The following is a 23436-nucleotide window of genomic DNA, read 5'->3' on the forward strand; positions in this document are numbered from 1 at the left end:
CACGTAGTAGTTGATCTGGCAACGCTGTAGTACGGAGAGTAGAGCCTAACCTCCATAACGCGAATGTAAACATACTCCGTGAACTCCGTCTCGTAACGAACGGCTGCTGCGGGTGATATGTGATGTGTGATTATGTCTGATATACAGGCGGAAAATGATGAAAAGCCAAAGAGGTTTTTCTGGAAAGGTAAACGAGTGACAGAGAAAGTTTATAAGAAGAGATGTCTGGACCAGCAATTAGCTAAAAATTTGAGGAACATTTATGGAACGAAGAGAGGTACTTATAACCTAAAAAAAGAGAAGTTAGAAAAAGATGAAAATTGTCAAGCAGTTGAGAAAGTATTAGAAGGACGTCGGATCGTGCATTTGCAGACTCTTGGAGAACAATTATTTTGCAAAAAATGTAAATGTGCACTTTCGTTATTAAATATTATATCAGAGAAACACTATGGGTTTGCTTCAGTATTCGATGTTCAGTGTCCACAAAGCAAAATAGTCAAAAAAGTTGCTACAGATAAACAGCATGTATCACAAACAATTAGGAAAGTTCCTGAAAATAAAGAAACCAATATATCTGCAGATGAAATCAGTAATATGCGTAAATCAACAATGGAAGCCCATGAAATTTCTACAGAAGACCGTACAGATTATAAATGTCGCACAGATAAAAAAAGGAAATATTTTGTGACTAATACAAAAGCTGTAATAGGTTTGTACATTTTGATTGTGTAATTCTGCACACTGAGAAAACTTATTTACTGTAAAGTGGATGGTTTTTCTGTAAATGCGTAGTGCTTTAATTTTTTTTTTTAAGTGGTATTTCTTTATGGTTAAATACACCGACTCGTAACAGTTAGCACTTACTGTACTACTTTATTGTACTACTACTTATACTACTCTAGCCCATTAGTTTTCTCTTATTCGAAAACTAATGGGCTAGCGAGCTCATTTTTGGCATGCACATTTACTATAAATGAATTCTTCTCTCAGTGATAGGAGTATGTAGATAATAAATAATGTATAAAAATTGTAACACATTTGAAGGTACATTAAATGGAGGCATTGGAAGTACGCACTTGAATAAATTGGCATCTTCATTGAATATGCCACTGATGAATTGGGAAACGTATAAACGTCACGAAAAGGAAGTTGGAGCAGCCGTTGAGTCTGTAGCCCATGACAGTTGTGTGCAAGCAGCTCGCGAAGAAAGAGATTTGACAATACAAAATCAGGATGAAATGAAAAAATTATTGTAAGTTCGGTCGTATAGAAGTTGTGATTTTCTATTTTTTGTCGGTTTTTATTGACTATGATCAATTCGTTATTTTTTTTACAATGATTTTACAATTTTTTTCAAATTTATTATTTTTTTTATAATAATTTTACAATTATTTTCAAATTTATTATTTAATTATACATTAATTGTTTCTGATGAATTATTACGTATTTTTATTTTTATGATACGAATTGAAAATAATCATAAAATGGTGACAAATGTTTCTGAATTAATTGAAAACTGATTTATACAAATAAATAAAATGAACTTCAAAATAATTGTATATCTCTGCACCTCATTCTTCGGTTTTCTTTCAGGCCTAGTCATTTACAAGATAATTTTATTTTTCCTGATGTAAATGCAGATGTGCAGTCTATCACAAAAGAGCATACAGTGCGAGTAGCTTCATCTTTCGATATGGGCTGGATAACCAGGGGTACTGGTCGGACATACGATAGTCTCTCTGGCACTGGTGCTTTGATAGGGCACTTCTCAAAGAAGGTCATATCTTACATCACGCTGAATAGGAAATGTAGGATGTGCGACATGAGTCATTCTCCTAACGACCATGACTGTCGCTTAAATTTTCAAGGCTCTGCTAAAGCCATGGAACCCCATGCCGCAGTCCAGTTGACAAACAAAAACTCTATTTTAAAAGAGGTTAAAACAGAAATAGGAGTTCTTGTTGCTGACAATGACAGCAGCTCTATTTTTGCTATTCGCAATGCTTCCTCTCATGAGGTTATAAAGCAATCAGATAAAAATCACACCAGCAAAGGGGTTGTGAATATGCTGTATAAAATAAAAAACAGATATAAAGAACTGACTGCTCAGTCAATTAAATATCTACAAAGATGTTTTAATTTTTGTATTTCTCAAAACATTGGGAATGACTGTAACATGGCTACTGCCATTATCAACATTCCGGAGCACTGCTTCAATAATCATGAGAAATGTGGCAGCTGGTGTAAATATGAAACGAATCAAGATACTTATAAACATTCTGTGATTAATGAAGGATTTAAAAATCAAAATTTATTATTAGCTTTAAGAGAAATATTTAATACTTTAGCAAAAAAAACTAGCTCATTTTCAGCAGGAGCTTCAAGCAATTGCAACGAAAGCTTGAACTCTGTTATTGTCAGTAAAGCTCCCAAAAGCAGATTATATGGTACGTCTTCGTCTGGCGATATTAGAGTCGCGTGTGCAATAAACCAAAAAAATATTGGGGAGCAACATGTCGTTCATTTAGATGAAAAGCTGACACTATCACCCGGAAAATATAATGAGAAGTTATGTCTCCAAAAAGATGCATATTCTAGGAAAAGATATGCAAAATCGTTAACGCGCGATTTCAAAAAACGACGTTTATTTTTAAGAAAAGATAAGACTGAGTTGAGAAATAAGAAAGAGGTTTCCGAAGGAACTACCTATGAGTCTGATATAGGGCTTCGTAATTTAGATTTTGAGTCTTCCTATCCATAATATTGATAGCAGTATTGAGCCTGTTGTGATATTATTTGATCTAGAAACTGGCGGTCTTGCAAACAATTCAGATATACTGCAAATAGCAGCAAAATCTGAACATTTTACATTTAGCGTATACGTGAAACCTACTCAAAGAATTAGCGAAGAGGTTAGTACAGTTACTGGCTTAAGATACGACGATGGAAACTTAACGCTTCATGGACACACACTTGAGACTGTTCCTTTACTAGAAGCAATCATAGCCTTTTATGAGTTTTTATACCTATTTGAGAAGAAGTGTGTACTCACAGCACATAACTGTAGATTTGACTACACGCGATTATTAAGAGCGATTAAAAATACTTACATGGATAAGTATTATAATTCGCTTATTTTAGGATTTACGGATACGCTCCCTTTAATAAAAAAAATGCACAAACCAAAGGGGTAAGGGAAAAAATACATTAGCAGCAGTTGCAGCGACGCTGAATATTGATATAACTCAAGCTCATAATGCTCTCGACGATGTCATTATATTAGATAAAGTTTTAAAGAAATTTAATATAACAACAGATAGTATTATTAATAATGTTATAACTTTAGATGAAATTGAAAGAAGAACCCTATTAGCAAAAGAATTACCTAACGGTTTAAAAAAATTGGAAGCGTTAAATGAATGCACATCTCTCGCAATGAGAAAAAAAATTGTTGCTGCAAAAATTACATTTGAAATAATATTAGATACTTATGAAAAAGAGAAATTGATTGGCTTGCAAAATTTGTTTGGCAAAAATGAATTAGGTATCGTCCAAGTTACTGTTAGTAAAGCAACTATACAAAGAATCTACGAATTTTTGGAGACTTTTTATAATTTATTAAAATAAAAAAACACAAAACAAAAATATTGATATATTATATGATTATTATTATATTCAACAATTTCCTGATATACTTCCTGATCTATTTCCTCATTTCAAATTGGTCAGTAATGCATTCTCGTATAAATCGTAGAACGGCCCAAATTTAAATAGCGCGGAATTCCTAACTTCCCGTACAGTGTTGCCAGATTTTCCTAATTCGTGATATAGCAGACGCAATTCATGTATTATTGGTGTTAATATAATTAATTATTGCTGTTGTGAGTACCCTTGAGATGTTTTTGAAATAAATAAAGAATCTTAAATTATTTTTTTATCATACAAAAAAGATTTATTCCATACTGAGCGTCAAATACTTTGCAATCGGCAATTGAATACATTGAAACTGTCATTTCCCATATGTACACGTGTTAACAAGGAAAAAATTGAAACATTAATATATCGGCTTGTAGGTACCCTAGCCTCTTCAAAATTTATATCAGTTACTTTTAGCCGTATATAAACCGATATGCAAAATTTCAGAATTTTCTGAGCGTTATTTATTTTACTTGGGAACTCCCTTAAGGCTGCTTCAAAATCGCTCATTGATACTTTAGGTTTAATATGTGGGAAAAAAGACTTTATAAGTTGAAAAATTTCAATATAACTTTCTTGCAATTTATTATTCGTCAAAATCCAAATGCATGGTAAGGCCTATACAAAAAATGTAAACATAAGTAAAAGAAATAATAATGTTATAATATCTCAGTATGTAACTGTAATATTACTTTATTAGAATTCTCATTAATGTTCATTAATACTGTTATTAACTGCATATTTGTTGTCTTCAAACATGGAACACTTTTAAACGTCCCATCGATGAACATATTATCACTATTAATATAATTATTAATTAGATTTTCGTCATACAAAAGTAAACTGTAATTATTTGAACTTTTTATTATTTTAATATCGATCTTATAGTCTACACCAGTAAAATTATATTTTAAAATTTCTTCATTATCAGTTAAATATTTTCCCAGTTCTTGTAGGGTTTTTTCTTTTAAATTGATATTCTTTATATCTTGTGCTTTTTTTATATACCTTTGTATAGTTCGCCTACATGTGGGAAAATTAACTATTTTTGCTTTTTCTGATTGACTGTAGTTAAAATAAGGAGACAAAGTTAATTATAATAAACACTTAACTCAAAATTGTAGATGGAAGTTTTATAATTAATTATATAGTATACCTATTTATTGCAGCATTATATATATCTTTCGGCCTAGCTCCTCTTATCTCTGTCATATAACTTAATTTTTTATAAAATTGCACCTTTTCATTGCTATCAATATCTCTTTCATGATTATGCTGTTTCTCAGAGCTTTTAAAATTGTTATCATAAAAGATACCATGAGCTTTGCACCCCTGTCTATACTTAATGCAGTTTAAGAATCTAAGGTTAAAACAATTTTAATTACTTATCCCTTAAATTTTATTGAATAAACATACAACTTACATTCTTTCATTTTTCGTTTTTGTAATATAATATCGGTAACCATCAAATATCCACAGCTTTCTGCTAGACTTTGATTTTCTTAAATCCTCCATATTTTATCAACAAAACATACAATTACAAATAAACTTTTAACACAAAATAAACAAATGTATATCGAGGTTTATACATTCAGCAGTAGGGAAGATTAAGTCTATGCAGTGTATAATGATGCAGAGGAACGGCCGTATCAGGCGGAACGCGTAAAGAGGTAATATGAAATGAGCATCAACATCAAAACAAATAACAATACTAAAGAGGCGGCAACTATCATCTATCTTCGAGGTCGCTGTTACCGATGGTGTATTTTGAAATACAGTAAAAAGCTCTCCTTTCCTAATTATTTGTTACAAAATAAAATAAAAAAATATCATTTATTAATTACTTTTATATATATTTACCCTTTTATTTCATTGGTCTTCTAAATAATCAAGTGCACAAAATGTGTCTTGGATACTTGTAATTTTCAAATATATGCGTGATATTATTCTCTCTATATTTATGTGTAAAATAACAAATAAATTATTAATAAATGTTATCTACTTTCAAAGAATTTAGATTTTGTCAATTGATACATCATTTTATATATTTAATATTTAGATTATATGTATGTTAACGGATTTCATACTTTTTTAGTCTGCAATTATTATTAGAAACTGTAGCATATTGAGAAAAATTCATTTTGTAGGAACAAATGTATACCAAATAATGACAAAAATCTAAAGTTTCCGCAATATATATATATATATATATATATAATATGTAATAACGATGGTACCAAATTTCCATTATTTTGCATAAAAAATTGATTATATAAGAGATAATATAAAATACTGTATAGCACAGAAACATATCGGTAATTTGTAGATCAATTATTATTCACATAATTATTTTTGTCAACATAACAGAGTTTTCGAAAGTAAATCATCAGAAAATAGAATACAATATTCTTTTAGTAAAATCATGAAATGATAAAGTTCTTCTTTTCACGTGCAGCTAAAACTATTTATTCGAACTTTAAAAAATTAACTGATCAGATAAAATAATGTAAGTATGTTACACGCCTTCTTACGTAGTATGTTTTGTAGAATTGTTTTTTCGAATATTTAAAATTTTTGTTCATAAATTGGCCTACCAAATTTAAAAAAAAATATATATATATAGTGCAACATAAATATTATCATCCCTCATACAAGTAAACGATAGGGAACGATAAAAAACGATTTAGTTTCTATAGTTTTCTTATTGGCTTCTATCGGCTTAATCGTTGACTAGTTTACTGTCCGATATAAATGTAATCGTTTCCAATAGGTCTTTATAGCAAAATTTTCTCTATCAACGGTAGGTATCGTATTCTATTGGCCTAAATGTTTTGAATCAATAATTTACAATTGAATATTTATCGTAGCTTATCATACTTTTCCAATAAAACAAATTCTATCAAATTTCATCCGAATTCTCCGACAAAAATTTATTTGTTAAAATTCAATTATTTTATCTTGTATCTTATATGGAATAAACCATTAAACTTGTATAGTAATGCATGGTTTTTTTCCTACAAAGAAAACAATCCAAAATCTATTTGAAATTTACGGTGGAAACAAATTATAATAGAACAATTTCTGTGTCACGAATAAACGGTAAAGTATGAATAGTAGCCTATCTTTTTTCCTCCATAAGAATCAATTCTATATGCAACATTGTATCTGAATTTTACGATTAAAATTAATTTGAATATTATTTTTTTATTTTTAGATATAACTCGTTTCTCATAATGACCAAACGATACATATGTAGAAAGTCAGCATCTTATTCTTACCTATGTCAGATGATATATATATATATATATATATATATATATATATATATATACAGTAAAACATACCGATCACAAATAAGATAAGAGCGTTTTCCTCTAGTAAGCTGTCCATTTAGCAGTTTGGAAAGGTTCCTGATGCATATAAAAGTGCTGCTGCTCCTTGATGCTCGAGAAGAAGAAGAAGATTAGCGTGTCTGGTCCTCTTGCATTTTGTTAATTGTAGAGGTGCTATGATTGTATTCTCATTCGTCTCAGTCTCTTCCACCATAGTAAAAATATTAATAGAGACATCATTATCTTCCTCAAATTTCGGAATCTGTTTTAATGTAGTCAGAAACGTTATACTTCTAACGTCGAAAACAGTTGTAAAATGAGGATATGAAGATTTTCGTTGTGGATGAGTATTCGGTTTTGCCGGATAGAGTGCAGCCGTTACAGCCCATGCAAAACATGTATTATCATCACTGTGTATGTTTATCACAGCCTGTTTATTCTTAATATATTCTGGAAGCTCGATTGCACAACCTATATGCAGCGGGTTATAATAATTTATATTTATAATTAAATTCAGAATTTTTTCCAACGCCCATCCATTATCACGCTCTTGAAACTCACTCAATTCTTTTAGAATTTTGTCTATTATATTTGTATTGTACCAATCACTAAAACTATCAGTTTTGTATAAAACTGCATTGCGGGTTGAGATATGTTTAATATCACTTATCTCTTTACAAATAAATTGTCCGTTAAAAATGCAATTTATCTTAACTGCGTTCACGATATTAAACACTTTTTCTGTGTAGGTCTGTACTAAGTCTTTTGCACCTGTTAGAAAATCACGTGGTTCTATATAATTATAATTTACAACCATTCCGCTTCATATTCGAGATTTAAATGAAGACTCGAGATCTTTCCAAATAAGCTTTCTCACTCCAATTGATTTCTTATTTTTTGCCGCATGCAGAAGTAGACACTGAATAGTTGTTATTTCAGTCAGATTTTTGTGTACTGTATCGGGAGCTGCAGATCTATTAGCATCTCTTAACTTCGAATATAATCACGACACTTGCGTACCCACTCATGATAATTATGCTGATTTCCTAAATCAGGATTCTTGAGAGCATGATTCAAACAATAACTCTTATCCTTAGCTGCTCTAAGTAGAAGACACTGTATTTGTGCAATTTCTGCAAAATTTTTTTGCAGCGTGCCTATAGGTGCGTTGCGATTAGAGATTCTGAGTTTATGAATATATTCACGACACTCGCGTACCCACTCGCGATATTCTTCTTGCGTTTTCAAAACTCTATTTCGTAGAGATATCTTTTGTTCTTTTCTTCGAGAGGACTAATCAGGAACTGAGGAAAAGTGGGTGGGAAACTGAGCTCTCTTCAGACAAAGGATCTCTGAAACACTTCAGGGGGTAAGAGAACATTGAGGACAGGTAACGACATGTTAGAAAATAGATGCAAGCGTTTTTCAGTTATACATATATTCCAGATTTTTGCTCATACATATATTTCATATAATAGACATTTTTTAAGGCACATACACCTTCATGATTCAAACATGCTGGAAGATGTGAATTATGCAAGTTATCTTCTAAATCAAAATCCCCCAACATAAAATTATCTACATTAGTTATTTCTAAATTACAAATATCTCTTAACCAATTTGTATTTTCAATTCCTTTCACAAAAATCTCATCCTCATCATCATAGATATACTTCCTTATAATATCTTTATATTTATAGTAGGGTGAGTAGCCATCCGCCCAATTTAAACCGTGATAATTTAGAAAGAACCAGCTAAAAAGAAACATTATATTAAACAAAAATAATATATATTTTTTCTTTTTCATATACTTACTCTGTCCGCTTTCGTTCCTCTTCACTTAGCCATGAATATGAATAGGGAGGCGAAAATAAAATATGGAACACTGTTTGTTCTTGTACAACAGCAAATTCTTTGATTATAAATGACTTATCCGTCAAACGGAATCCTTGAAAATCAACGAACGTTGGTTGCCATTATGCCTACGTTTTTTATACTAAAATAATTCTATTTAAATATGCATGTTTCGTGAAAATTTCCCCCTCTCTTCAAGCTAATTGTTCCTCATCCCTACTACGATCCTCACCATAGGTCAAAACTATCTCTCACTATACGTAGCATAGGTCATAAATATTCTCTTGAAGACCAATGATGTTTCCGTTCTTCGAAGAGCGGCAGGTTAGTCATTTCCCCACCGTAGGACAAAAGTTTTGTCAACCCTTAAAACATGTTAGAATTACCGCCCACTACATGTAGCATAGGGCAGAAAATATTCTCTCTTAGAGCCAATGGCGTTTCCGTTCTTCTTCTAAGAGTAGTATAAGCATCTTCCTACCGTAGATTAAAAAAATGTTGACACGTCCCTAACAGTGCTTAAAAAGCTCGAAGAAATCGTAGGACAGGCATCAGTATTGCTTGAACGTTTGCTTCGTACGACAAATAACATTCCATTTTAAAAATGTCTTCACTGTTACATATTACACATATAATTGATTTTGACGGGTTTATGATAAACAGAAAGTTTGTGCATAAAGAAATGGCAATTAAAAACTTAACTACGGGAAATACGAAATACGGTGCATTTCGTGTTCATGAGCCGTATAAAAGTTTATCAATTAAGGACCAAAAAAGCCTAAATTTCGTCTTCAAAAATATTCACGGGATAAAATATTGCAACACAGGATATGAACATTATAATCAAGAAGATATTTACAAATTTGTGAATAGCATAAAATTGGATTGTGAATACCCCCTAGTAGCTTATAAAGGGGGGCATGTAGAACGGGATGTTCTGAATTACTTGGATATCCCAAATACAAATTTGGAAAGGTTTGGTTGTCCCAAATTTGATAATTTGATAGCCACTATAAAATCTTGGAACACCCCGTGTAAACTACACGTAAAAATGTTCACCAATCATACGAGAAAGCCTATACATTGTGTATATCAAGAGGTAAACGTTTTCGCACGATGGGTACATCAACAAATAGATGAGAGTATCAAATGTTAAACTTAAAATTTGTAAAATATTAACTGGATTTCTCTGTTTCAGATGATTGAATAAAATATATATATATATATTGTTATGTACATAGAATAAACATACATAACTCATTGTTACAATAAGCATTATATAATTAATATAATTAATATATTTAATATTATTTTCATTTGAAGACATAATTAATAAATCTAAATTATCGTAGTTATACTAAAATACCAATAGCCTCATTGTAAAGGAGAAATACTCCTAATAGCGACAAATTCCTGAGTGTAATACGAAGCGCCAGACGCAGCTCGTTCACACTGTCGCCAAGGCTAAGTCCCGACACGTGGCAAATGCACTTCGACGGCAGTCGAATGTTCTAGAACAATGACGCATTTGACCATTGGGACCCGCAAATGTTACCATATAAGGTAATGTTTGACGCTGCACTTTGAGGGTAAGAGCCCCAAACGTGCAGCCCCAAACGTGCAGCCCCAAAAATCAGTTCGAGTCAAAAGCTAGAAGGAACAAGTCGAGTCTCCTAGGACCTTCAGTCCTCTTATCTCTTAATCTTATCCAGGCAATCCGTTGTCTCTTAAAACTATAATTATCTAGCTCATAGCTCTGGTTATCAACTTGTATAAAGAAGAAACATTGTAAATCAAAAATCAATAAACCTTATTATACAAGAGAATTTCAAGTTTGTCGTGAATCAGCGATTGAACCACAACATATTGATATAAGTTTAATTATTAGTTTAATTGTAAAACATTTAATTTTATATATTTGTATAAATTGATGTATATTTTCTACATTTTTTATATATTTGTATATCCGATCAATTATAAGTTTTTATCATTTACATAAATTTTATGTATATTTGTTTAATTATAAGTTTAATTGTAAAAACATTTCATTTTATATATATAAATAAATTCCGTCTGGCATGTAACTCTTCTACCAATTGTTTCTTCTCCTCACTTCCCATGACTATTCCACTATGTATTATGTTTACACTAGCTCGTCAATCTCTGGCGGTAATATAAGTTTCTTTAGAGCATAATTCCAATCATTTTCTCTTTTCTTCTCATTGGCAGTCGTGATTTCCTCTTTTTGGTGCTCAGTAGAGATATAATTTGCAACAATTTTCAATCTACCATACATATCTTTCCATAATGCCTCAACTTTTCGATCCTTTTTATTTTCAATATAATCGACTTTATCATTCAATTGATTAATTCTTTCACTAATATCATTAATTTTTTCATCAATTTCATCAGTTTTTTTCAGCAGAGTTGTAACTTTTTCCTCAAGGCGGTTACCTTTTAGGTAATAGTAAGTTAGCTTTTCACTGAATTCAAACAATTCCCTCATTAAGCTATCACGTACAGTCATCGAATTACGTAACAGAGCAGCCATATTCACAGCACTTGTCTCATCAGTAACATCACATTCTAAGTTTGAAATTATTTTCTTCTTGGCATTAAATGCATTCCTTTTTTTATCAAACTTTAACGTATCATTGTCAATTTTGTGTGAATAATTTCTCACTTTACCGGTATTGAAACCAGATCCGAATTTATTTATCGACATAGTGAAGTAGCACGTTGAACTAAGAAAATCTTGAAACTGCACACACAATCTCTTTTATAAGATACCTAGGTTTAGTAACAGCTAGGACTTAATAAGTTGTTCTAGCAAAAATGTTAATATTTCTGAAATTGATGTAAAATTGTTATTCTCCCCAATAGGGGAGACTATTAAAATTGTATCCTTTTTATTTAAAGGATATTTTGTAATCCGCTGCATAGGTTTAGTTAAAACCATGCAAAGTTATAATTCCATGCTCGATGGAAAGTTAATTCCTTGCACGATATCAACAACTTATCACAATAGCTATCTACAATTTAACTAACGAGAAAAGGGGAGATTGCGGTAGCCACCTAGCGGCAATTACTGGTACTAACAATTAAATTGAACTAGTTCACCCGTGTGTGTAATTACGTAATATTAAAATACCATTAGCGCGAAAGAAGATTAAGGAAGGCAGTCACCTAGCGGTGACTACTGAAACTAGCAATTAACTCAACCTAGTTTATCTGTGTAGCAGAGTCGGAAAGAGTTAAGGTACGATTTCACTTGTCGCTCGTCGCTAGCGACAAATGGTCACGTGGGACAAAGTATACACTTTCTCCTTATATATTCTGTCGCTAGCGACACTGAAATAAAGTTGGATTTATCCAACTTTTCAGCGACATCGCTAGTATCGCCCGTATCGCCTGTATCGCTGCTCTGTATGTATTCAACGGAACGGAACAGGCGGATCGTGTGAATTTTAAATTTGAAAAATGGATGGAAATTCAAATTGAAAATACATTTGTCACATTTATAGCAAGCCGATACATATGAAGCTAAAAATAATATAATGAATAATTATTGTAATTAATATATAAAAAACGTTGAATATAATTAACCCAAAAAACAGGCTTTGCTTGTAAAATAATACGGCATATATACAGAGTGAAGCTGTTATACCGCCCTAGAATATAGATGCAGAAAGACGAGTATCTCTTTAATTATAAAATATATTCAATTTGTGCATAGGACCTTCTAGAATTCTCTTGTTATTTGCTTTCGCAAAGGTCATATATAAAAATTGAATATCTCTTATATAGTTAAAAAGATATGCATCTTTTTCTACTAATAATGTTTTGGGGCGGTTTAAGTTCCTCACCCTGTATAGATTTCTTACTAAAAACAGAATCTTAAATTGTAATATTTTTATTACAAAATAAATTCAATTAAGTTTTATTATGAGTAACATGTAGCAACAATTAATTTTACTAATAAAATTATCAAACTAGGGATAATCATAACTTTACTAATGTAAATTATTATTTTCTGATATATGAACTATATAATTTTCATCCTCTCATGCTATATAGGAAAATGAAGGAAATATTTTCATAACAAGGATTTAAGAAAACATTCATTTCAAATATATATGAAACCTTTATTAATTCCTCATTCAATATATGTGCATACCTCATAACTTTTGATTATTATTTTAATATTCACAATTTTTTTATACATATGCAAATTAAATTCAAATGTCATACACCATAACACGACACCACAGTTACTACACCTAAGAAACCATTATGCGATTGCTGCTAGCGATTACCCGTTTCCTTCGTTCCTACATTCAGAACCCGCCTCAGAATATGTCGCTGCTAGCGACGAGCGACAAGCGACAAGTGAAAACATAGGAGACATAAACTGCATATTCTGTCGCTAGTGTCCATCTTGGATTGCATATACTATATCATCTTATATTTATCGCTAGCGACGAGCGACAAGTGAAATCGTACCTTTAGGCTACGTAAGGTAACTAACCCTCAACTTCGAAGGGTGAAAAAACCTTCCCTCAACTAGGGCCCCGTAGGATAACTAACCAACGGTACCATAGGGTGAAAAATACCCCCTACCTAACCAAACTCGGTCCCACTATAAGACCCTTTCCTTCCTCATCCCCACCACTGCCATACTAAGAGAGTCTGATCCCCACCCATCCCCCTTCCACACCACAAAACAGCTTCCCCCACTCCCTGTCATCGGAACCGCATTGCTACTCTACTCCTACGAAGCCGATAATTTAAGTACAGCGATTAATTTGTATATATTTTGTAAATTCTGTACAAATTTATTTATTGAATAAATCTCCTTTTTCCCGTTAAACTGTGTTTTGACAATTTTATTTCAAGAACGAAAACCTTCCAATCTGACCACAGGACTGGAGCCTACCTGGACGCTGTTTCGCACACATTGCATTAACTGATATATACTATTTTACAGTTTATATTCACGACAAAAATATATAAATGTCACTCTTTTACCAGGGAAAGAGCCATAATGCAGAGGTGATAGTGAGAGTAATACCTAAGGAAAAGGTGGATTTAAAGGTAAATTTAGAAAAAAAAAATTTTTGAAAACGAAAGGTTTTAATGTGATTTTGGGTATAAGATGTTGAAAATATAACTCAAACTGTCATTGAATCCTATGTTAAATGCCTCTAAAAATGTAATTATGATAAGAACTCATCATTGTAATATTTTGTATTTTATTAATAGATTAATAAATTAATATCTCGAATTGAAGCTTTACATATGGAACGATGAGAACATTGGAAAAGGTTTTGTTAGATTGAGTTAGTTAAAACAATTTTTTATTTTTAATTCCTATATTCTTACAAACGTTATAAGATCCCACAAAAAACAAGCTTTGCTTGTAGAAACAGGACGGCTAGTACATAAATCGTATCTAGTATGATTAATATATAGTAATATAAAATATTTTAATTAAAAAAAATAGTGAAATCCAAATGTTAGGCAAGTATAAATGTTTTCTATGGCCAAAATTGAAATTTGGAAAAAAGTAAATAGTAATACAAAAATTACTTGCCGGGCCCGTAATATTCATGTGTAACTCGCTATCTTGCAATATAAGCATTGCTTCTCGTAAGTAAAAAATGTGGCTATTTAATACGGTTGCATACAACGGGCCTGGCAAGTAATTTTTGTATTACTATTTACTTTTTTCCAAATCTCATTTTTCGCCATGGGAAAATTTATACTTGCCTAACATTTGGATTTCACTATTTTTTTTAATTAAATTATTTTATATTACTATATATTAATCATACTAGATACGACTTATGTACTTGCCGTCCTTTTTTTATAAGCAAAGCTTGTTTTTTGTGGGATAAGATCTATACTCGAAATGTTAAACGTGGAAGAAGAAGCCATCCAAATTCTTATACGTAAATATCACTAAGCAGTATTAAAATAAAATGCGGAAAATGTGTATAGCATATTTTTCATTAAAACCATTCATGTTTATAGTGCGTGTTCCGGTAGTTTACATTTGTTAGTCTTTCTTTATATTTCCAGAAGAAGATATAACATTGGAAGATTTAAAAAGTTTAAAAAAGTGTGAACTTGATTAATTATTTAAGAAATTTGGTCAGAGGAGAAGATTTGGAAAAGTTCTGGTGAAATGGATGTTAACACATAATCTCTCTATAGACCCTCAGCTTTTAATGGTATTTATTGTACTTATCATCTCCTTTCTGTTTTGTAAAGTCAATCATAAATCTAAATCGCATTAAAAACGACATAAAATAAATATTTAGATGTAAATAAGGCGTGAACTTACTTAGAATACTTATGTTAGTATTGTTTATCTGTAATAGGCATATAATGACGAAGAGGGATCACAAATTGTAAACATAGAAAAAGACCGCCAATCTTTTACAAGCACAAAGGAAACAGATACATGCATTGAGCCAATTTTAATATCGCACTATAACGACAGCATCAACAGTGATTTTTTAAAAAGTATAGACTCACAGTCTTGTTTCTGAAAAAGTGGATACATTGACATCAATTTAGTGTCAAATAATCAAGTTTCTACTGATGAACATAATACGCAGCCGGCAGCAGATAGCAGTAGTAACACAATTTTGTGGTTGAATGAGCTAGATGATTTAACTATGTGTTAAATATTGAAAATTCAGACCCAAATTGTGTACAACAAGAGAAACCAATTATATCCACTAAAAATCCATTATTGGCATTATTACAAGAAAAAGGTCCTCGTAATTGGAAACTCATTCAAGATTTCTAAGTTAATAATGAGATACCAATAGATCAGAATATAAATCTAATTGCAAAAATTACTGCTAAACATCTCCTCAATTTGGCTACTCCTCCACAACATAACATATTGGTTTCCACTCTAACGCAATGGACAACTTATTTCAAACACCTTTTCCCAAATACACCTACAAGTTGCTTTTATGCATTTAAATATGAACAATACAAGCGAAAGGATGGAGCTACAGTTAATAAGAAAAGAGCAGATGGAGCACTACAGAGATTCAGCTATTCCAAGAAAGACGAAAACTTATTAAACAAAATCAAGATACTTTACTAAGACGTCCAAATACAGAATTGATACGTGATAAGGAGTTTATTGGTTCTTGAAGTGTTAATCTTAGTACACGGAGACCTGTGAAAAGAAGGCAAGACTAGGTCATGCAAACATGCGACAAGATTCCAGCAATAGGTAATAATTATCTTATTTTATGTTTCTTGATATTACACACAATTATTTAATATTAGTTAAATTTTATATTAGATTATGTTCACTTTTGATAATCTATGATTTTTCTTAGTATATATGTATTTATGTAAAATTAAGATTATGGATAGTTATCTTGTTTGCTACTATTGTTATATCTATGTGAAATGTTTTTTGTATGTCAGAAACTAATTCAGACATTGACTGGCACCTGCGTTATTTGCATCAATTACATGCGAAATTATCCTTGGAATTAGCAACTTCTTGGCAAGCCACTTTCACATACAGACGAAGCATTCTTGTAAATCAACCAGGAAGTGTTTGGGAATACTTAGATGAATATCTATTTTTACAAATTTAAGACATTGGGAAAGAATTGGTTTGTTTTTATTATTACTATGCATGCTTTTCTAAAGCTAAATAAGAAGAAATTATGATTACTATTATTTATATAATTCAGTGCATTAAAGTATACGTGTCTTTGTTAAGATTTCTCAGGATTTCAAGTAGATTTGCCCCAACAATTATTCCAGTATAAGAAATTCACAAATACTAGCTGAAAAATTGGATGACCACAGGGCTGCAATTATAAAAACTGCCAAAGCTGTTGTGGATAGAGCTAGCCAAAAGAAACATAAAACTATAGCAGATTGGTTTTTGGATCTTACTGAAAGTAAATATAAATTTTTATTAAAATATACCTTTTCTTGACAACGAAACTAAGATTACCAAAATTTAAATTCATGAATATATTTTTTTATTAGAGTATATGCATGACTTTATAAATGTAATTTTCCATTAGGTTCAGATTTGAAAGTAAGAGTAATTGGAACTCTTCTGCTCCTTCCTTTTATATTTCCCTACTCATTTGTCGACAAAACGTGGAAACCCTCAAAAATTGATGTTCTGGAATCCTTCATTACAAGAGTAGTTACAGAAACTGAAATGTATGAATGCATCGAACGTCGACGTAAGTCTTTGTCAGAAGTAACCACGTCAAGTAAAATTTCAAAGTCGATGCAACCTTATGTTCTTGCAATAGGCCCGACATGCAAAATATTAGTTGCGCACATATAATAATAGACAAAGTTTTGTATACATGCGAAAATGTAATAGAAGCTACGCAGCTTTGTTTTAAATTATTTCACGCTTTTTATTGTGATTATCCGCCTGAATGTAGACACTTTTGGCAATTAATACAGCAAGGATTCTATCAATTGTTTATTAAAGATCACGACTTAAAGAGACGAACGATTACCAAAGCCTTAGCTGATATTGGTATTCAGTATAAAGAAGAAATTAAATTGTCAGAGTCAAAGAAACTAAAAATGTAATTGCAATAATTATTAGTAGAGTAGCTAGGATGGTTCTGGGACCGCGTGGCGAGGGGGTCGGGGTCCCGCGGGGGCAAGGGAAGTAGGGGAATTGCCCCCTCTCCTCGTGCGCGGTTGTGCGCATGCGCATCGTCCTCCCCCGACGTTAAACTCGTAGGGTACACACGTGACCTCCCCCCCTCTAATGTTAAGCAGTGGACGCCTGAGAGAGAGAGAGAGAGAGAGAGAGATTCCAGCAGAATAAACTCGTAGGGTACACACGTGGTCCCCCTTACGTTTATCCGTACAAGAGAGAGAGCCCCCCATCCCCCTTACGTTAAGCCATACAAGAGAGAGAGAGAGTAGTGCGATGATGCGACCTCCCCCCTCTTACGTTAAGCAGTGTACGTCTAAGAGAGAGAGAGAGAGAGAGAGAGATTCCATCTTTGTTCCTCTGTAGCTGATTCTTTGCAATATTTCTAGTACGGGATACAGTGGATTGGTGGAGAGGTAATGTAATAGAAAAAAAACATAAATTTAAGGGAAAAAGCCTTTCGGCATAAAAAACCCTCTTTATTGAAATACATATGAAATATATATATATATATATAGGTACCGCAATAAAAACAGCAACAGCATCTATAATTAAAAAGAAAAATTATTTATATTTATTATTAATATTTATTATTATTATTTTTTTGTATTAACTCTTACCGATTTGGTGGGGACTGCCTGTCACACACACACAACCTAGCAGCTCACATAGGCTACATATTAGGTAAACGTAATATTAATTACAGCCTACGCGAGACTGCAGGTTGCTCCGCTGCAGACTGCTCCGCTGCAGGTTGCTCCGCTGCAGACTGCTCCGCTGCAGGCTGCTCCGCTGCATGCAGCATCCGCAGGGCTATGGGCAGCGAATGTGGCCGCCGCAGTGGCTGCTGCTGTTCGGGTATCGTGCGATACCCTCTTCGCACTGACTGCTGCTGCTGCCTCACAATTGGCCTCACTATTGCCACTGGTTTGGAGGAATGTTTTAGATCCTCCAGCGTCACTTTCTTGTCCGGTAAACTAACTTTCCTTGTGGAACTCATGATGGTTCACTGAAGACTGATTTGAAGAATGCTCTCCTCTACGTGTTCAAATTTTCTCTCTCTCTCTCTATACTCCAGATGAAGTTTATACATCTTTAACAATACATATTAGCCTTCTCTCCACTTCAGATCAAGTTTACATATTAGCCTTCTCTCCACTTCAGATCAAGTTTACATCTCATTGTCAATGCGGAGAGAAGTTTATATTCAATTATCAATACGTATTAGGTTTCGCGATCGACTTCTTTTAAGGCGAATAGTCCATCGTCGTAGATACTTATCATCCGCTCTGTAATAAGAGCGGAGCCTACGTGACCTTACCTAAAGAGAAGTGGTTGGGACGTATTTGAAACACTTGAAAAGATTTAGGAGCAGTGTTCAAGGGTTCTATTGGTGTGAAAATGGCTCTCAAGGCAATATAACTGGAAAATGGTTGCTGGCTTGCGAGTACCGTTATTTTTTAAAAAAAAAAAAAAAAAAAACCTTATGGATAAAGAATTTTTAAAATGTAAATATTTTTCTTAATAAAAATTTTATAGGTATTTGAGCGATATAATTCCCATTTTGTTATTATTCAATAAAAAGGGAAATTGTTATGGATTGATGGAGAGGTAATTAAATAAAAAAAAAAAAAAAATTGAAGGGAAAAAGCCTTTCGGCATAAAAAACCCTCTTTATTGAAATACATTATTGACTGATGATATATATGTATTTGCTTGCTTCCACCGTGACGAAGTAAGTTGTACCTCAGGCTCGTAACTTGTGTTCCCCCGTGACGAAAGTCTCAGATTGCGCAGCCTCCAAAATTTCTCTCTTCAAAAACATATTTGAATTAATGTTGTTCTTCGTTTTCCTCCTCCTCATCTTCCTCCTCCTGCTCTTGCTCCGCTTGCTCTAGCCCTTCTTGTATTCGATTTCTGAGCTCCACTAGTTTTTCAACAATTACTATCAAATCTTCTTCCTCTTGCACTGCTTCCTCCATTTCACCCATTATCTCCACAAGTTCTTCAACCAAGGCGCTAAATTCAGGAATATCCTCCGGATTCCTCAACAAATCTTCGTCCTCTTCCTCTATTTGTTCCTCTATTTCACTTATTATCCCCACAAGCACTTCAATCAAGGCATCAAAATCAGGATTATCCTTAAAAATGTCTCGTTTTTTAGATGTAGCACGGAACATTGTCACTGTCGTTGCTAGCGTTAAAATGATCTTAAGATTTTTCGTCACTAGTCGCTCAGATGCAAAACGATCTCCCAATGAAATATGAACTGACCGATTACGCACGTACATTTTAGTTAGTCAGATACCTTTCTTTATCAATACATATTAGTTAACTCTTTATCAAAACATATTAGCCTCCTATCCGAGAAGCGGAACGCAGTCAAAGAGAATTTCAATAGAGACCTGATACGACGAACGTTAATAATAATAATAATAATAGAAGGAGAAGGAGAAATAGAATTTTGAGGTTGTGAAATGAACGATATTTTTTTGTTTTTTTAATTAAAATTTATAAATATATTTTTAATAACATACATAAAAAAAAAGTTATAATTGAATTTAATAATAAAATATTATAAAAATGAAGTGGTAGTGAGAGTAGCAGTAGTAGGAGCGGTATCATCTACGAGAAAAAAAAATTAGGAAAAATTATACTACTTATCCAAGCACTTGATAGTTTTTTTTTTTTTCATCGATTCTTACCGATTGTTGGAGGTTTCCGTAAATGAATTCGACAGTAGCTGGAGAACGTCATTATCCTCGTCGAACCGTATTATATTTTCTGGAGAAATTTATTGCTCCCAAATTTCTGGCTCCCACTCTACTTCACTACTATAATCTAATAGATTAGCCTCATCATCATCATCATCATCATCATCATCATCATCAATATTTGATGTTGATTTTTGCCGCTGAAGCTTCTTCCTCAACATTCTGACAATCGCGGTCAACGCGTTGTTATTCACTTCACCCCAATCTCCTTCCAAATCTACTTCTTCTTCTTCTTCCTCCACAAATTCATCCATATTCTGAATGTTTTCAATATTTTGTTCAATATTTTGTTCAGTAGTTAATCTGTACAATTTAATTGCACCCATTTTTTTTTCTTGTTGAAACTGTCACGTCAAGCAAACTCGGTAGACTGAGAATGGTAGAGATGTAAGCTCAATACGAAATGTATAATTATTATTATTTTCTCTATCAATACGTATTAGATTTCTCCACTTCACAATAGCTATTAACAGCCTCCTCCTCTTCTACTACCTCGTCCATACTTTGGATGATAACGTTTTTCACGTGAATTCAAGGTTGAGGAGCAGGGGTTTGCTAGTTGAACAATCGTTGTAGTTTTTTAAATAAAATTAATATATATTTTTAATAATATTTCTACAATAATTTTTAAACTATTCTATAAAAATTTAATAATAAAAGAAAAAGAAATTTGGTGATTCATCTTCCTTCTTAGTCTGCTTTGACACATTATCTTTTTCCTCCTCCTCTATTTTTTTCTCCTCTTCCTTCTTCATCTCCTTTGACTCAATATCTTCCCCGGTCTGTTTCTCTTCGTCTTTCTTCACTTTAATTTAAAAATACAAACAGGTAATAATTATGAAAAGGTAAAAAAGATAAAGTTAATACTTACATTCTTCCTCCTCTATTTTTTTCTCCTCTTTATCTTCTTCTTCCTTCTTCGTCTGCTTCGACTCAATATCTTTTTCCTCCTCCTCCTCTATTTTTTTCTCCTCTTTATCTTCTTCCTTCTTCGTCTCCTTTGACTCAATATCTTTTTCCTCAGTCTCTTCGTCTTTCTTCACTTTATTTTTTTCTTCTTCCTTCTTCATCTCCTTTGACTCAATATCTTCCCCGGTCTCTTCGTCTTTCTTCACTTTAATTTAAAAATACAAACAGGTAATAATTATGAAAAGGTAAAAAAGATAAAGTTAATACTTACATTCTTCCTCCTCCTCTATTTTTTTCTCCTCTTTATCTTCTTCTTCTTCCTTCTTCGACTCAATATCTTTTTCCTCCTCCTCTATTTTTTTCTCCTCTTTATCTTCTTCCTTCTTCGTCTCCTTTGACTCAATATCTTTTTCCTCAGTCTCTTCGTCTTTCTTCACTTTATTTTTTGAAGAAAAAAAAATACAAACAAATAATAAATATAAAAATATTAAATAAATACTTACAGTTTTTATGCAAATAATGGTGCAGTTTCCGTTCATACTCTTCGAAGTAACGATTGAAGAAATCGTTAATTCGATTGACGTATTCCTCTGTCAATTCTCTGGGAAGAGTGGGTGAAAGAGGAACAATATCCTCTTGAATCATGATTAATTTACACTTTTCGCAGCTCATTTTTTCTTACTGTCACCGACGATGTTGTAACATTGAATGAGGCTGCGAGGACTTGTTTTCCCCTCTTTATTCCTCCGATGAATTTTAAAGAGTCACATTTTTGATTGTATCCACTTGGCAAAAACTGACACCTCCTCGTACGGGCAGTGGATACGTTCATTGTTCAAGTTCTTCTCTCGAACGTGTAAATTGCACGGTGTTTTTTCAAAATCATATAATTCAATTAAATCCTTAAACTTAGGGCAACCATACACTTCTAAATTAATATTATCCACATTCATCCTATTCAATAGATTTTTTTCAATGTTCCCTCCCTTGTAGGCTACTACGGGATTCTCGCACGTTAGGCAACCTCTAATAAAATCTTCCACATCCTCCTGCTCGTATTTCTCGAATCCCGTATCACTGTATTTTATACCATGCACCATATTTAGCAAAAACCACACAGTTTTTTTGTCTTTTTCACTAAGGTTTTTCATACTGTCACGCAAACGAAAAGATGCGTAAGAAATTTGATTACTTTTTAAATCAATTATAGCTATATCTTTATATTTAAGTTCTTTTTTATAAACTAAGAAACCTTCTATATCCATTATGTGAGTTATTCTATGCATTGTTGCGCTATTCTCGACGAAGATAAAAACTGAAATGAAGCATCTCCGAAGAAATATCTCCGTAGAGAGAGAAAGATTTTTTAAAAATATAAAGTTACATTCGATAAGGAGTCCATTGTTTCTTAATCTCTGGAAGATATTTTTTTTTCCGAAGAAACTAACAATGGGAAAAAAATACATTCGATAAGGAGTCTTAATCTCTGGAAGATATTTTTTTCCGAAGAAACTAACAATGGGAAAAAAATTCTTAGAAAATATCCCCTCCTAAAAAAAACATTAAACTTTCTTAAATGTAACAAAAAAAAAAAGATCGTTCAGTATTGCATCGAGCGACTGACGATAATGACACCGACATTCGTTGATTTTCAAGGTTTTGTATTGACCGACAAGAGTTTTATAGTTAAAGAATTTGCGGTGTTGCGTGATAATGAAGTGTATCACAATGTATTTTCACCACCATTTCAAGAAGCTTGGTTGAGCGATCTCGAGAGAGAACAGAATGAGTAAGTATTTTTTTTTTAAATGTAATGTTTTGTATATAATTTTTTTTCTTTTTTAAAGTTGGCTTTATTTTAATCGACATGGATTCAATTGGACCGACGGTCATTCACCTTATTACAAGCATAAAGATGTAATAAGAAAGTATGTAACGTCGTACGATGAAGATTGGATTTTCGTGAAAGGACGGGAGAAATATGATTGGTTGAGAAAAATTTGCAACTTAGAAAATATATACAATGCGAAGGAGTGTGAGTGGGGTAAATTTTGTCTTGGATGGAGTAAAAATTTCGAACCACCGTTACCCAAGTGTATGAATCATTATGGTATATGTTCACTGCAAAATGTCTACTATATGAAATCTGTATATGATCAATATATAAAGGAATAAAAGACTTCTGAAAAAA

At 32.4% G+C, this 23436-nt stretch overlaps 1 protein-coding gene across 1 annotated transcript; it reads left to right on the forward strand.

Annotated features, from left to right (window-relative positions):
• The first annotated feature begins 75 nt into the window (after positions 1 to 75).
• LOC136772906 (uncharacterized) lies at positions 76 to 3627 on the forward strand. The gene is made up of 3 exons (XM_066726192.1): positions 76 to 709; positions 1045 to 1252; positions 1594 to 3627. Exons 1-3 carry the CDS (start codon positions 133 to 135, stop codon positions 2759 to 2761), a joined length of 1953 nt encoding a protein of 650 aa, XP_066582289.1. The 5' UTR covers positions 76 to 132; the 3' UTR covers positions 2762 to 3627.
• Positions 3628 to 23436: the final 19809 nt, after the last annotated feature.

Source organism: Prorops nasuta, unplaced genomic scaffold, assembly GCF_024137725.1.
Source record: "Prorops nasuta isolate Cenicafe-Biocafe unplaced genomic scaffold, Cenicafe_Pnas_1.2 PNAS00001, whole genome shotgun sequence".
NCBI classification, from domain to species: domain Eukaryota; kingdom Metazoa; phylum Arthropoda; class Insecta; order Hymenoptera; family Bethylidae; genus Prorops; species Prorops nasuta.

Coding starts and splice junctions, on each gene's coding strand:
- LOC136772906 (XM_066726192.1), top strand. CDS start 133: ATGTCTGATATACAGGCGGAAAATGATGAAAAGCCAAAGAGGTTTTTC. Junction 710..1,044: donor TAATACAAAAGCTGTAATAG/GTTTGTACATTT, acceptor ACACATTTGAAG/GTACATTAAATGGAGGCATT. Junction 1,253..1,593: donor GATGAAATGAAAAAATTATT/GTAAGTTCGGTC, acceptor GTTTTCTTTCAG/GCCTAGTCATTTACAAGATA.